The sequence below is a fragment of the Micropterus dolomieu genome, linkage group LG04 (genome assembly GCF_021292245.1).
Source record: "Micropterus dolomieu isolate WLL.071019.BEF.003 ecotype Adirondacks linkage group LG04, ASM2129224v1, whole genome shotgun sequence".
NCBI classification, from domain to species: Eukaryota; Metazoa; Chordata; class Actinopteri; order Centrarchiformes; family Centrarchidae; genus Micropterus; species Micropterus dolomieu.
The window spans coordinates 17,609,522-17,622,947 of record NC_060153.1 but is presented as its reverse complement, the minus strand read 5'-3'; the positions used below and the strand labels follow the sequence as shown (position 1 = coordinate 17,622,947).

The following is a 13,426-nucleotide window of genomic DNA, read 5'->3' as shown; positions in this document are numbered from 1 at the left end:
ATTCCATAAGCTTTCATTGTTATGCAGGTGATACTCAGTTATATCTATCGATCAAGCCAGATGAAACTCATCAGTTAGCTAAACTTCAAATGTGCCTTCAGGATGTTAAAACCTGGATGACCTGTAATTTTCTCATGTTAAACTCAGATACTGTAAAACTGAAGTTATTGCTCTGGGGCCTAAGCACCTCCGTGACACATTATCTAAAGATATAGTTTCCCTGGATGGCATCGCCCTGGCCTCCAGCACCACTGTGAGGAATCTTGGAGTTATCTTTGATCAGGACATGTCGTAAGTTAAGCAAATTTCAAGGACCGCCTTTTTTCACCTACGTAATATTGCGAAAATCAGGAACATCCTGTCTAAAAACGACGCAGAAAAACTAGTCCATGCATTTGTTACTTCTAGGCTGGATTACTGCAATTCCTTATTATCAGGCTGCTCGAAAAAGTCCATTAAGACTCTTCAGCTGATCCAGAATGCTGCAGCACGTGTTCTGACAGGAACCAGGAAAAGAGATCACATTTCTCCTGTTAGCTTCTCTGCATTGGCTTCCAGTAAAATCCAGAACAGAATTTAAAATCATTCTTCTCACATACAAAGCTCTTAATGGTCAGGCACCATCTTATCTTAAAGAGCTCATAGTACCTTACTACCCCACCAGAGCACTGCGCTCCCAGAATGCAGGGTTACTTGTGGTTCCTAGAGTCTCCAAAACTAGAATGGGAGCCAGAGCGTTCAGCTATCAAGCTGCTCTCCTGTGGAAGCAGGTTCCAGTTTGGGTTCAGACACCATCTCCACATTTAAGAGTAGGCTTAAGACTTTCCTCTTTGATAAAGCTTATAGTTAGGGCTGGCTCAGGTGAGTCCTGAACCATCCCTTAGTTATGCTGCTATAGGCCTAGACTGCCAGGGGGATTTCCCATGATGCACTGAGCTCCTCTCTCCTCTACTTTCTCTCCCTCTGTATGCAACCTCATCCCATTAATTCATGTTACTAACTCGACTTCTCCCCTTTCCGGTAGTCTTGTGCTTTCTCGTCCCTCTCCTCTCTCCTCCTATCACTTCTTGCAGGTGTTTCTGGCTCTGGAGCTGTGGAGTCTGGATCTGTGGTTACGAGTCACCTGCTGCCCCCGTGTTCCTGCTCGACACCCTCAGCTACAACTATTGTTACTAGTCCTATTGTAATTATAATCATTAACATTACGATTATTATCATAGGCATTACTGTATTTATCTGTACCATTTATCATTCGGTCTATAGCAACATCACCTTTACTGTCTGTGCCTCTGTGTGTATATTGTGTAGACTGCCTCCCTCCCCTCTCTCTCTCCTTCTCTCTGTTCCTCTCTTGCCCTCTCTCTCTCTCTCTCTCTCTCTCTCTCTCCTTCACCCCCAAAAGGTTGAGGCAGATGGCCGCCCACCCTGAGCCATGGTTCTGCTCGAGATTTCTGCCTCTTAAAAGGAAGTTCTTCCTTGCCTCTGTCGCCTAGTGCTTGCTCTTGGTGGGAATTGTTGGGCTTCTGTAAATAACATCACAGAGTATGGTCTAGACCTGTTCTTTTATGAAAAGCGCTGTGAGATAAATGTTGTTGTGATTTGGCGCTATATAAATAAAAGTGAATTGAACTGAATTTGTTTACGGTATACATTCAACATCACACGACAAAAGCAGTGAAGATTTGTCCATGTTAAAATGTTACATTACTGCCATTAGCATCTTAGTATCTCATGAGCACCTTTGCGCATACATCTTTCAAACCATCTCAAGAAAGATCATTTCAGATCTTTTTCAACTGGTAAAAAGACAGCACAAGAAGCTGCACATGAAGAAAAGGTGTCTCCAACTGATGGTTGTCTGCTAACGATCTGAAACTAAGCTTCATTATTTAGAGTCAAATCTGTCAGTTTAAAGATAGTAAAATGGTTCAGAAAACTTTATTTCTTCATCTTTTCATAACCCTTCCATTATGCACTTTGTGTCAAATACATGAATTCCCCTGCATTGCAGAATCATTACTGTCACTTTTCAGACAAAGGCAGAAGTGTAATATTGTAACTGTCCAACTCCGTTCAACACAGGCACGCATGTGAGAGCAGGAATAAAAAAGTGGGCAGAAGAATAGGCAAAAGCTAGCTGAAGAAACAAAGAAAAAGATATCTACTCTGCAATTATCCAGTCTCGCATTGGGCACTTATATATTCATCTCTGAGGGAAAGAAATGAGAGAGAATGAGAAGCAGGAGAAGGAGAGAGAGGTGGGAAAAGACTAGGCTCGAGGAAAGAAATCACAAGTCATGCTCGGTGTGCTTTTATGACTTTATCAGCGCACACCAGTAAAGAAACCAGACAAATACAGCTGCCATTTTTGTCAGCACAGACATTATACAATCATTGGTCCCAAACTGTCAGGCAAGAGGAAGCCATGGCTTCCTAAACATTAGCATATATCTGCAGAAAGGAACCACAAGCACGCTCGAGTATGACACAATCAGGACCCGAGAAAATAACCAGCTTATGACAGAGGAAATGATGAGCAAGCGACCTGTAGACAAAGCTTGATGCAGGCTGGGTAATTGAGACAGCATATTGCTGCAGAGTAACCTTCCCAGAGACATAACCATGATATAATGTGCGGTGGAGAAATTTCTCATTTACAGCCGGGTAATAGCACTTAGGTCAGAACAATGGCCTTCTCTACTTGGAAATTGGATAGGCTTTTGCATTAATATGTATTGGCGTTAGGAATGGGCTAAAGATGGAATAACACGGTAAACGGCCTGAAGTTTGCACAGAGGGGAAACAAAGTTGGGGAGGAGAGTTATAAATGTGGATAGTACAGGTGTGTATAACAGATAACAAACATAGCGTTTGTTCAAGCAGAGCTCTCCTGTAAGTTGCACTTACATGAGCAAAATTCATCAGATGTTTAATTCATGCTACACCATCAGTGACTCATCAACAGCTGTTTGGCTACCAGCTGACTACTAACGTCCAATCATATTCATTCAGCTGTTGCAGTCATAACCTGACAACCTCCTTTGTGCAAGGTTTTTGTTATTGTGTTTTAACTAAGATTTGATGTTTATGTATTTGTTTGTTAAGGGGGAATTAGTTCTTGCTGCATTGATTCTTAAAAGAGCAGAGCCATTTCTGCAAAAGCTAACTGTACAGCCATTTGTTACACATGGTCAATTCCTTGACGCAACTTCTGTACAAATTAATGTGGCAGCCATTTGGTCACCTTTGCAGCACTGAAACCGCCAGGCCAATCAATGCTCTTGTTTTTAAATCAGTACCTCATGGTAAATTGACTGAGAACCCCTGTCCCCTTTTCAGCAAGTACTGTCATTTGTCACATTCAAACCTCAAAGCTGTTAAGTACAGAACGCAATCTTCTATTTCTATCTACTTCTTTCTTTCACACTGAAGGGTGTGCTGAATATTAGTAAATGTCTGGTCTTTACCAGTTAAGGGATTTACACATAAAGAATTCAAATCATAACTTCACCACTGTGTGCACAGACAGGAAATGGGGTTTTAACTGAAAATTTGGTAAAATTCCCCAAAAGCATATGATCCCATTGCTATACCAATGCTTCATTCCAAATTACATTTAATCTTTCAATGAGGTGAAGTGGAATTGCCAGTGGGAAGAGATATCTTTTAGTTACATATTCCACACCTAAACTCAAAAAAAGTTTCCAGCCCTGTGAGATGATGGAACTACCACCATATACTATCCCACCTGATCTAACCTTTATCTTAAATCTTAATTTCTAATTTCAACTCTAAACCCAAATGTTAATGTTGAAGTATGTGGTGAATAAGAATTAGTCTTAACACTAAGACTTGTCTTAATATAGAATTCTTCTAGGCTATTTCTATATTTGTGAGGACACCTGGTCAGGAACACACATATTACTCAAACACATAAATACAACACCCATGAATTCACTCTGAATCCATTTTTATATTGTTGTTGACTTGATGGTGTTATCCAGAGAGAATCACAAACCCATAAACCAACACGCACACGCACAGTCCATTCAAACTCCCCAGGCTATGAGTGAACTGATAAAGTGTACTCCCCGAGTGACTCCCCTGCTGCACCTAGCGCCCAGCGACATGCAGAAGATTGTCATGCCAGATTTGTTCGACATGAAGCGATGGGTAGGAAACATAACTGCGGGGAATATGTGATAGAGATGAACATCCAGTGTGTGAAAAAAACATGAAAGGGGACCACAGAGCGGGGGTGTCTGATGTGCTCAACCGGTACCAGCTACTGCATACTGATGTATTGAAATATACTGCACATGTGCTATTTCACTCACTTTATAATAAAAACAGAAATATATAGGTCCTAAAACTGCAGTTACTTTAATAACTTTAAACTCTTAGATGAGGTCTTCCTAGAACACAAGTTAAAATGTCTTTTGGAAATGTGACACATTGGCGTGAGTCTTTTTTCTGACTGATGGCACGGAAACTCTCAGACGAACATCACAGAACTGAGTTTATTGCGAGTCAAACAACCATTAGTCTCGGCCCCTGCTTGGATCTAAGCACAGCAGCATTTCCAAACAGAGTGTTCTCCTCATGGCGATTACAAGTTTTCCATTTTCTAAATTACATTATTTGATTGACAGAACTCTCAAGCTGCTAACCGTTTAACCTACAGAGATGAGATAAATGCACATTTTTAAACTGAGGCAAAACATGTATATATAAAAAATATATTCTCTCTCCCAGCAGGGACTCAAGCAGGCAGAGAAAGCCCTGAGTCTTTCAGCTAGAACAAACAGGGTGAAAGGACTGTCAAGAGTCCTTGTTAATGTAATAAACTGCAGAGTATGAACAAGGTCCATAGGGAGGGCCTTTGATCAAGCTAACATTTCCCTTACGTCTGATGTATTTTAATCAGATGAAATAAATTCTGGTTGTGTACCTTTTTATCCCTCTATTTCTCTTCTGTAAGCAATGCATCCTCTAGAAATCTCATTCTCTCGCTTAATCACGGACAGACACAAAGACATACAATCTCCATTCTACTTCCTCCTCCTCTACTTTCTCACTTTCACTATTGAGCCCCTACCTCTCCATCTCCGGCTCACGGCTCCTGATGAGTTTGTGAGTCACTGAGTAGAGACGGGGATTTCAGAGAAAACCCAGCACTCTGAACCTCCCATGGAAGCTGATAATCCACAGAAGCAAGATGTGGCGAGGAAATTCAGTTAATACCCAAACAATTGCTATCAGCACAACTCCCACTAAGGTGACAAAGCCGTGCACAAATGTGGCTGTTATTGTGTGCAAAAAGCAAGCTAATATCTGTGTATGAATGACTGTGGCACAATGCGAGATTTTGATTTACATACAGAAAAGCAACTTTATTCTTGTCTTCCTGAAGGCCTTGTTGTCAACACATCCTGGATAGTGATTAGGATGACAGCTGCTGAATCAGTCATCCTCTGCACAGGCTGTGGAAAGCCCTGTTATACAATGACATCTAAACACAGTGATACAAGCACATTTTCAGATAACAGAAGTGGACAGTAGTGACTAAATGATTGCTGTGGGCTACTAGGGACTAAACTGTTGAGGATATGTTAATCTGTAAGTTTTTAAATGAGCATCTTTAGCTAACAATGTCAGCAGTGTATACTTAAAATCCCTAAATTCAGTCATCATCATTAAGGAACTGAGCTGAGACCATGTTTAAGAGAGCCAAAAGCAATGGACAAAACAAAACAGCCTTTGACAGTTTGCTATGTCATGACAAAGTAACTTCTTAGTACAAAGGATTTGTTTCAACTTGTGAATAATGCTTTTACAGTAGAGAAATAAGCACACACAACATTATGTATGTCATGAGAAAACTGCCTTAACATTGGACCAATGCTAAAATAAGACAACCAATCACAGGGTTGAACAATTTTAGGAAAACAACTAATTAAGATTCTGACCTATATTGTTATATATTTTTTTTTTATTTAACTACAGGTCTGTGGTTTTTGTGGTCAACATAGTATTTAACAAGAACCCATGTTTCTTTAAACATGTCAGCTAAAGAAAAATCAACTTCTAAATAAATGTACATACTTTTCAATTGAAAACCTGACTAATTTAGGTCACATTTCATAAAGATAATGTATTAGTAATATATCTGACATACGCATCAATATGAAAATGTAATCTCAACTCTTAAAAGTGCCATTACATTTATTGACAATAGATGCATAGTTGATCAAATTGGTAAATCAGTATTTTGATATCAGACTGGTGACACCTTATGTTGAGAGCTTTGCACTATAGCTGCTTCAGCTAACGATAACATTAGCCTCACACTGACAGGGCTGACTATTTCACAGCCCCGAAACTTGGAGGTCTCAATTCAGAGCATTTAAGGGTGTTAAGCTTAAAAAAAATTATATGATGTGTTGAGAAGTTTAACATGGCAATTCAGACAACTCTATTCACCAGCTGTCAGTCACTTACACCAAACAACTACAGAGCTACCTGCTAGCTATCGCTCTGAAACTGACACAAGGCCATCGCCTAGATCTTTTATAGAGGGAGAAAACGCTGCCACAGATCATGCCTTATTTTGTCAAACATCAAAAATGATTGAATAGTGTTTCTGCATTTGCAAAACCATCCTTGGAGAAGTACCATTATACAGACACAGGCATGCAGAAAGACTCTACAGCTAAATTTATTTACCAGCAGCAGTTGTCATTATAGGCAATGAAAACATTGATTGTCAGTTTAAACTTTTACTTGCTGTTGCTTGTTAAGTCACTCTTAATTATGGAAATGTAATTGAAATTGTGGGTTTCTGCGTTTTAAAAATAGCACTCTTATTATTGAAATGGAAATGAATGAATTAATTAAATGAAAATAAATAATCACTCAGCCATAGCTGCTAACAAGAAACCTCTTGGCAGCTGGTCACAAACATTGGTTATGATAAAGCCAAGTTCTTTAAGGCAAATACAATGAGCACCAAATAAAGTTGCTCTGCTTTGCTGGTCTCTGTGAGAAGAGCCTGACAATTTGGAGAAACTGTTTTGTTTGGCAGTGTTGCATATTTTCACAAGGAAGATCTCCTAGAAATGACATGTACTTAATGGGACATGGGAGAGGACCTGTGTGTGTGTGTGTGAGTGTGTATGTGTGTGTGTGTGTTGCTCTGCAGGTGGTGAGTGGAGACTTAATGAAAGGGCCAGTTGTTTCAGCTGGGCTGATTTGGAGAGAGCAGATGGATCGGTCTCTCAGTCTCTCTGGTCTCAATCTTGTCCCACATTTCTGCTGTCGCCCCATTTAACAGCCAGCTCGTCACAAACACACATACACACTCAAAGGGAAAAAGGCAGCAAAAACAGTGTGAGGTAGTAGACAACAGAGATACGCATAAAGGGAGAGAAGAGGGTGAAACAGTGGGGCATACACACAAACAAACACACCCAGGCATACTGTAGATGATATAGATATGGACATCTTTTGTGCATAGAAACACAAAAGCATTTCCGTACATACTAAAAAAGAGAGACACACAAATAAATTTAGAGGCACATGCACGCACGCACGCACACACACACACACACACACACACACACACACACACAAAGTAAGTTCCTATGGGGATGCACGGTTGGACACTATACAGTTCTTAATGAGCTTGCTCCAGATGTCTTCCCAGGCTGCAGCGCATGACTAGTTGATTAATCAAGTACATTTTACAATGGAACACTGACACATACACACTAATTCTAATTTATCACAAACACAGTAATCTCAATTTATCACAAACACAGTAATCCCAAATGACCCCCCTTTCCACCCTCTGTATCGCTCTCTCTCTCTCTCTCTCACACACACACACACACACAAAAACACACCTATTGATATGCTTCTGCATCTATCCATTCAGTTAAGTCTGCTGTTTTCTGTTTCCATTTTCACTGGTTCATCTTTATTTCTAACAGATAACACACACGCACACGAACACCTGACTGATTCACACCGAAAGGAGCATTTGCTCTGTCTTTTATGTGCTCTCACTCCCACGTCAGCTGACACATGGCATGCCTCAACCACTGTTGTGCCCACACACACACTCTACACACATTGTGGGAGCGCCCACGGAACACAGGATTTCTTATTTTAACTCCCGCAGTACTGAGAAGTAGATGGCCTCCACAGAGTGACCTCTGACTTTCAATCTTCGCACCTTGTACAGCAGGAGATTACAATGGCACTCTTTTTTTTCTGACTTGCCACTGGCAGTCAGCCATCACTCTGGGTCATGTGATATTGCTGGCTGGCCAATGTGTTAATAACCTTTCACTGGTGAGATATGGCTTTGTCGGACGTTGGCTTCAGTGTCCATGCAACACAAGTACAGAAACCAATGTGCAGTGACATGGAAAAATACAGGAATTCAAGGTTGGTGTCATATTTACAGTATTTTTTCCGTGGACAAATAAACATGCAGAGAAGTATCTTAACAACACTTTGGGGTGTAAAAGTGTGACGCTTCACTTTCATATAATTCTAATGTATTTTGCTCTTCTAGTTCCACTTAGCTAATGTTTGTCTTCTGTACTCAACCACAATCCCGAAATGTGGGGAAATTCAAAGAGTCATCATACTGTAATTTCCACTTGTGGTTACAGCAACAGACATATAGGCTTGCTTTAATGGACTTCCGTATGAAGGTGAGACTTAAACAGAATCATGAGAGGGTTCAGAGGAGCTGTAAAATGCTTTTCAGGCTGGATTGCTAAACGCTCCTCTAAAGTCGATAGATATAAAAGTGGAGTGAGTCCAGATAGATATAAAAGTGGAGTGAGTCCATCAATATTAAGTAGATTAATTATGTTGATACAGATACAGTGTTTTGTCATATCTGAGTCAAAGAACTGTCAGCTGAGTAAACATTTCACCAAACATAGATAATAATAATTCACATGTATTTTAATATATAATGTATGTGAAACACATAGCCCTGAAATATACTGTTTATGTCATCAAAGCAGAATCCCTGAAAGTAGTGAGGGTGAAACCCACAGATATAATATTAGCCACACTTGCTGCTGTCACCGCTGGGGATTAGACCAATAACTTCCAAGCTACTGTCTGGCCTCTCTAGCTCATGTCCCACACACCAGATCAATCTTCTTTTACAAGCATGTTGATTTATCTCTCACCACTTGACCGCAACAACAGAAAATCAGCTTATCTGCTGAAAGTTGTATGAATGAAATTCACTGGTCATACTGGTTCTGCAATGGTATTTACATTTACTTTATGATTTCTTTGCCCAGGCCAAAATTTTATGTTTCCACTGACAGGTGGTGCAGCTTAAACAAAGTGGCACATGGCAGTGAAGCGCCAGTTGGACCATGGAGAGTTATAGCACAGCAACATGCAGTGACATTACATCATTTCAATTCAGTGAAGGAACTGTTTACAAACAAACATGCACTCTCACACACACACACACGGCACATGTCAGTACCTTCTGTGCGGATGGTGAAGGGGGAGTCCCCCAGTCTCTTGGCTGAGAACTGCCCCCCCAGAGAGGTCATTAGAAAGCACAGGCTGAAGAAGCCTATTCCCACCACGAATATCCTGAAACACAGGGGGGAGGAGAGAGGAAATAGATGAAAAGGGAGTTGAGATAGATAGACAAATTTACAGGGAAGGGCAGGTAAATAGATGAGTTGGGTGAGTACTGGGAATATGAAGATGAGAATAGAGAGAGGGGGGAGGATAGGGAGATATTTGGAGGCAGAAAAGGGAGTGGATACAGAGCGAGAGGCTTGAAAAACAAAACCAAGAATGTTTGCAGATGAATATACCGACAATTAGAGAAGACTGGATTGCAGGACAGAATGATTGGCAGAAAAGCGAGAGGCAAATTACAGAGGCAAAGACGAGAGGATGAGGGAAAAATGTGGAGGAGAGCAGAAGAGGAGTGGAGAAGAGAAACGAAGAGACAGTCAAGAAACAGCAGGCAGCCCTTCCAGAAGGCAGAGCATAAATAGAGCAATGATCACATGTGGAAAAGTAGCAACTTTAAGCCAAAGGGCACCTGAAACATTTGGGTGGTTTGATGTAATTGGTTGACGTACATCTAGGACAAAATATGCTTGAGCAGTTTGTCCCCAAGTGCTGGCAAAATGAATGTGATTATTTATGTAATATCAAGTGGGGTGCAGACGTGGAAGAGAAAAAAAAGACTAGAAGAGGACAGGAGCGTAAAGATATAGCTAAAATGCCAACTAAAGTCTTTGAGACTTGGTCTCACTCTGTCTGAACCACACAAAATGAGGTCAACAGTGGGCTATGCAAAACAGTCGTCACAATGTGAGTTACTGTATATTGTATCACCATGAGTTATGAAATACGTCTACAATCTAAGGCCAGTTCTCTGGGTTAGGCTTTTTTCAAGTCTGTGTTAGAAGACACTCACCGACATATACTGAACAAAATTATAAACGCAACACTTTTGTTTTTGCCCTCATTTTTCATGAGCTGAACTCAAAGATCTAAGACTTTCTCTATGTACACAAAGCCTTTTTCTCTCAAATATTGTTCACAAATCTGTCAAAATCTGTGTCAGTGAGCACCTCTCCTTTGCCGAGATAATCCATTCACTTTCAGGTGTGGCATATCAAGATGCTGATCAGACAGCATGGGTATTACACAGGTGTGCCTTAGGATGGCCACAATGAAAGGCCACTCCAAAATGTACAGTTTCACTGTATTGGGGGGGTCTGGAAACCAGTCAGTATCTGGTGTGACCACCATTTGCCTCACGCAGTGCAACACATCTCCTTCGCATAGAGTTGATCAGTTTGTTGATTGCGGCCTGTGGAATGTTGGTTCACTCCTCTTCAATGGCTGTGCGAAGTTGAAGTCAGGTCAAGACCCAGATGAGAATGACGAGCATGCAGATGATCTTCCCTGAGGTGGTTCCTGACAGTTTCTTCTCTGAAACGCCTTTGGAGGCGACTTATGGAAGAGAAATGAACATTCAATTCACGGGCAATAGCTCTGGTGAACATTCCTGCAGTCAGCATGCCAATTGCACGCTCCCTCAAAACTTGTGACAACTGTGGCATTGTGCTGTGTGATGGAACTGCACATTTTGGAGGGGCCTTTTATTGTGGCCAGATTTGTGACAGATTTGTGAACAATATTTGAGAGAAATAGGCCGTTTGTGTACATAGAGAAAGTCTTAGATGTGTGAGTTCAGCTCATGATGAATGGGGGCAAAAACAAAAGTGTTGCATTTCTAATTTTGTTCAGTCTATATGTATATTAAAAGAGTTATCAGTTGGTGCAGTAGTTTCTCCTGTCTATACTGATCCTGAAGAGGTCCTTATCTAATACAATTCTAATTGGGGACAAAATCCACAGTCCTCTTGTTTCACTAAAGCTAATATAATTTAGCCAAAAAAACTGGGTATCCTAGTAGGAAGTATACAGGTGGAATGATTTCAGTCACCAAACTCTTTCAGTGTACACATGGGCATGCGAGTATTTTTTTAAGATAGACTTGAAAAAACTATCTGAAGAACCTATCTGGTCTCATGTGATAATATTTTAAAATCCAGGCTCAAATCTGTAGAACTTGCTTTGAAACATAAACGTCTGCTTCTCTCTGCTTTGTGGCTCACATCCGATATCTGAAACGGTGCCGTACCTCTGAAGGGAAAATAAAATCAGACTCTGTGTGGGTTCTCTCTTGTCAGAGAGCCATGAGAGAATCAGATATTTGACTTAAAAGAGTTGAAAATCAGGTCTTTTGTATCTGTGTAAATCCTGCCCTAGTTAAGCTAGTCTCTTCAGTGTATATGGATCAGAGGTTATCTTATGATACCGTGGCTCTTTGGGGAACCAGAGAGGCAAAGCTGTCTGCGATCCTTATCCGTTGGACAAAATACCAGTCTGCCTCCATGACTAACAAGTCATGTCCCACTTTAAAAAAGCTTGATGTTCCGCTGCTAACTCCAACAAAAGGAAATTCTTAGAAGATACTGTAGAAGTAGTGTAACGATACGCTATCACACAGGACTCAAGCACACAGCATAATAAAACACTCATATCTTGAACCATTAAGAAAACATACACAGGCCACATGCTCCATCTGTAGCAAGGTCTGAAGAACTACCAGGAATGAATTGTCCGGAGCTTTCAGCAAGAGAGCAGCATGGATATGAACAACGCAGACTATAAACAAGAAAACAACAGAAGCCCAAACAGCAAACCGTCTGCTCAGACAGGACGGACTCACTACTACCTCGTAGCACTGCATCATCTTAGATTTTAGCTTCATCAACATTTAGAGAGAAGCTGAATGAATGAACTGGTTTACGAGTCGGGTGTTTCTGTGACAGTGTTGTGTGTGATGAGCCAAAATATAATAACCTCCCCTGGTAGTGATAGCAGATCACTACAGTAGTCCAAATGCAGATTGATGTGAAAATGAATGGCAAAATGAAAAACACTCCAGTACTTAGACTACATATTTTAGCAGCTGAAGACATTTTCCCCTAATGTCCTCATCATGTACAGTTGTTCGGGTAAATGTGTTGTAATTTTGAAAAATATATAGGGCTCCAATAACAAACAAGCAGTTACAAATCATATCGAGCATATGGGGAATGTATCTAAAGCAATGCCAACAGCAGGAGGAAAAAGGGAAGAGCTTTTGTGATATTATTACATGACATTTATTCATTTAGCTGATGCTTTTATCCAAAGCAACTTACAATTGCTACATATGTCAGAGTTCACATGCCTCTAGAGGAACTAAGGGTTAAGTGTCTTCTTCTGCTCAGGGACACATTGGTGGATGTGTCACAGTGGGGAACCCGGGTCTCTCACACCAAAGGTGTCTTATCCACTGCACCATCACCACCCTCTTCATCACAATTCACTTCATCATTTAAATTAAAGGCCAACCTTGCACAGGTGTAACCTTTAAACTTTTAACTTCTGCACCACTGTTTGGAAAACTGAATCTTAACATAACAAATGAATGAATTATTCATTTCTATTGCTTTCTCTTCAAAGCCAGGCAAGAGCTGTTTGCTTGAATGCACAGCCCAGTGTGAAATCTGACAGCACTTCCTGGAATGGTAAGTAGCTCCAGTCACGCAAGGTTCTGAACCAAAGCCTCTTAATATTGATGAGGCCGTAAGAAATGAGTTCTTATCAACAGCAAGGAAGAATAGCCACTTAAAAGAACATTTGCTGAAATGATCTGATTGACCCAAAGGGATCAAGATGTTGAATAATCTGTTGAGTGTGGAGCGTGGTGGTTTGGCTAGCTCCCAGGGAGACAATATTCCAAAGACAGAGCCAATGCATCTTGTCCTGAGTAGTAATCCCTCAGCTTCAAGGCCAG

General features: G+C 40.8%; 1 protein-coding gene across 1 annotated transcript in view; it reads right to left on the bottom strand.

The window, feature by feature from the left end:
* The window catches only part of LOC123969708 (alpha-1,6-mannosylglycoprotein 6-beta-N-acetylglucosaminyltransferase B-like), a 153,887-nt gene that overhangs the window by 137,138 nt on the left and 3,323 nt on the right, over window positions 1-13,426 (bottom strand). The window contains exon 2 of the mRNA XM_046047335.1: window positions 9,527-9,639. Coding sequence (XP_045903291.1) covers window positions 9,527-9,639 — 113 coding nt within the window. The remainder of the gene's footprint in view (window positions 1-9,526; window positions 9,640-13,426) is intronic.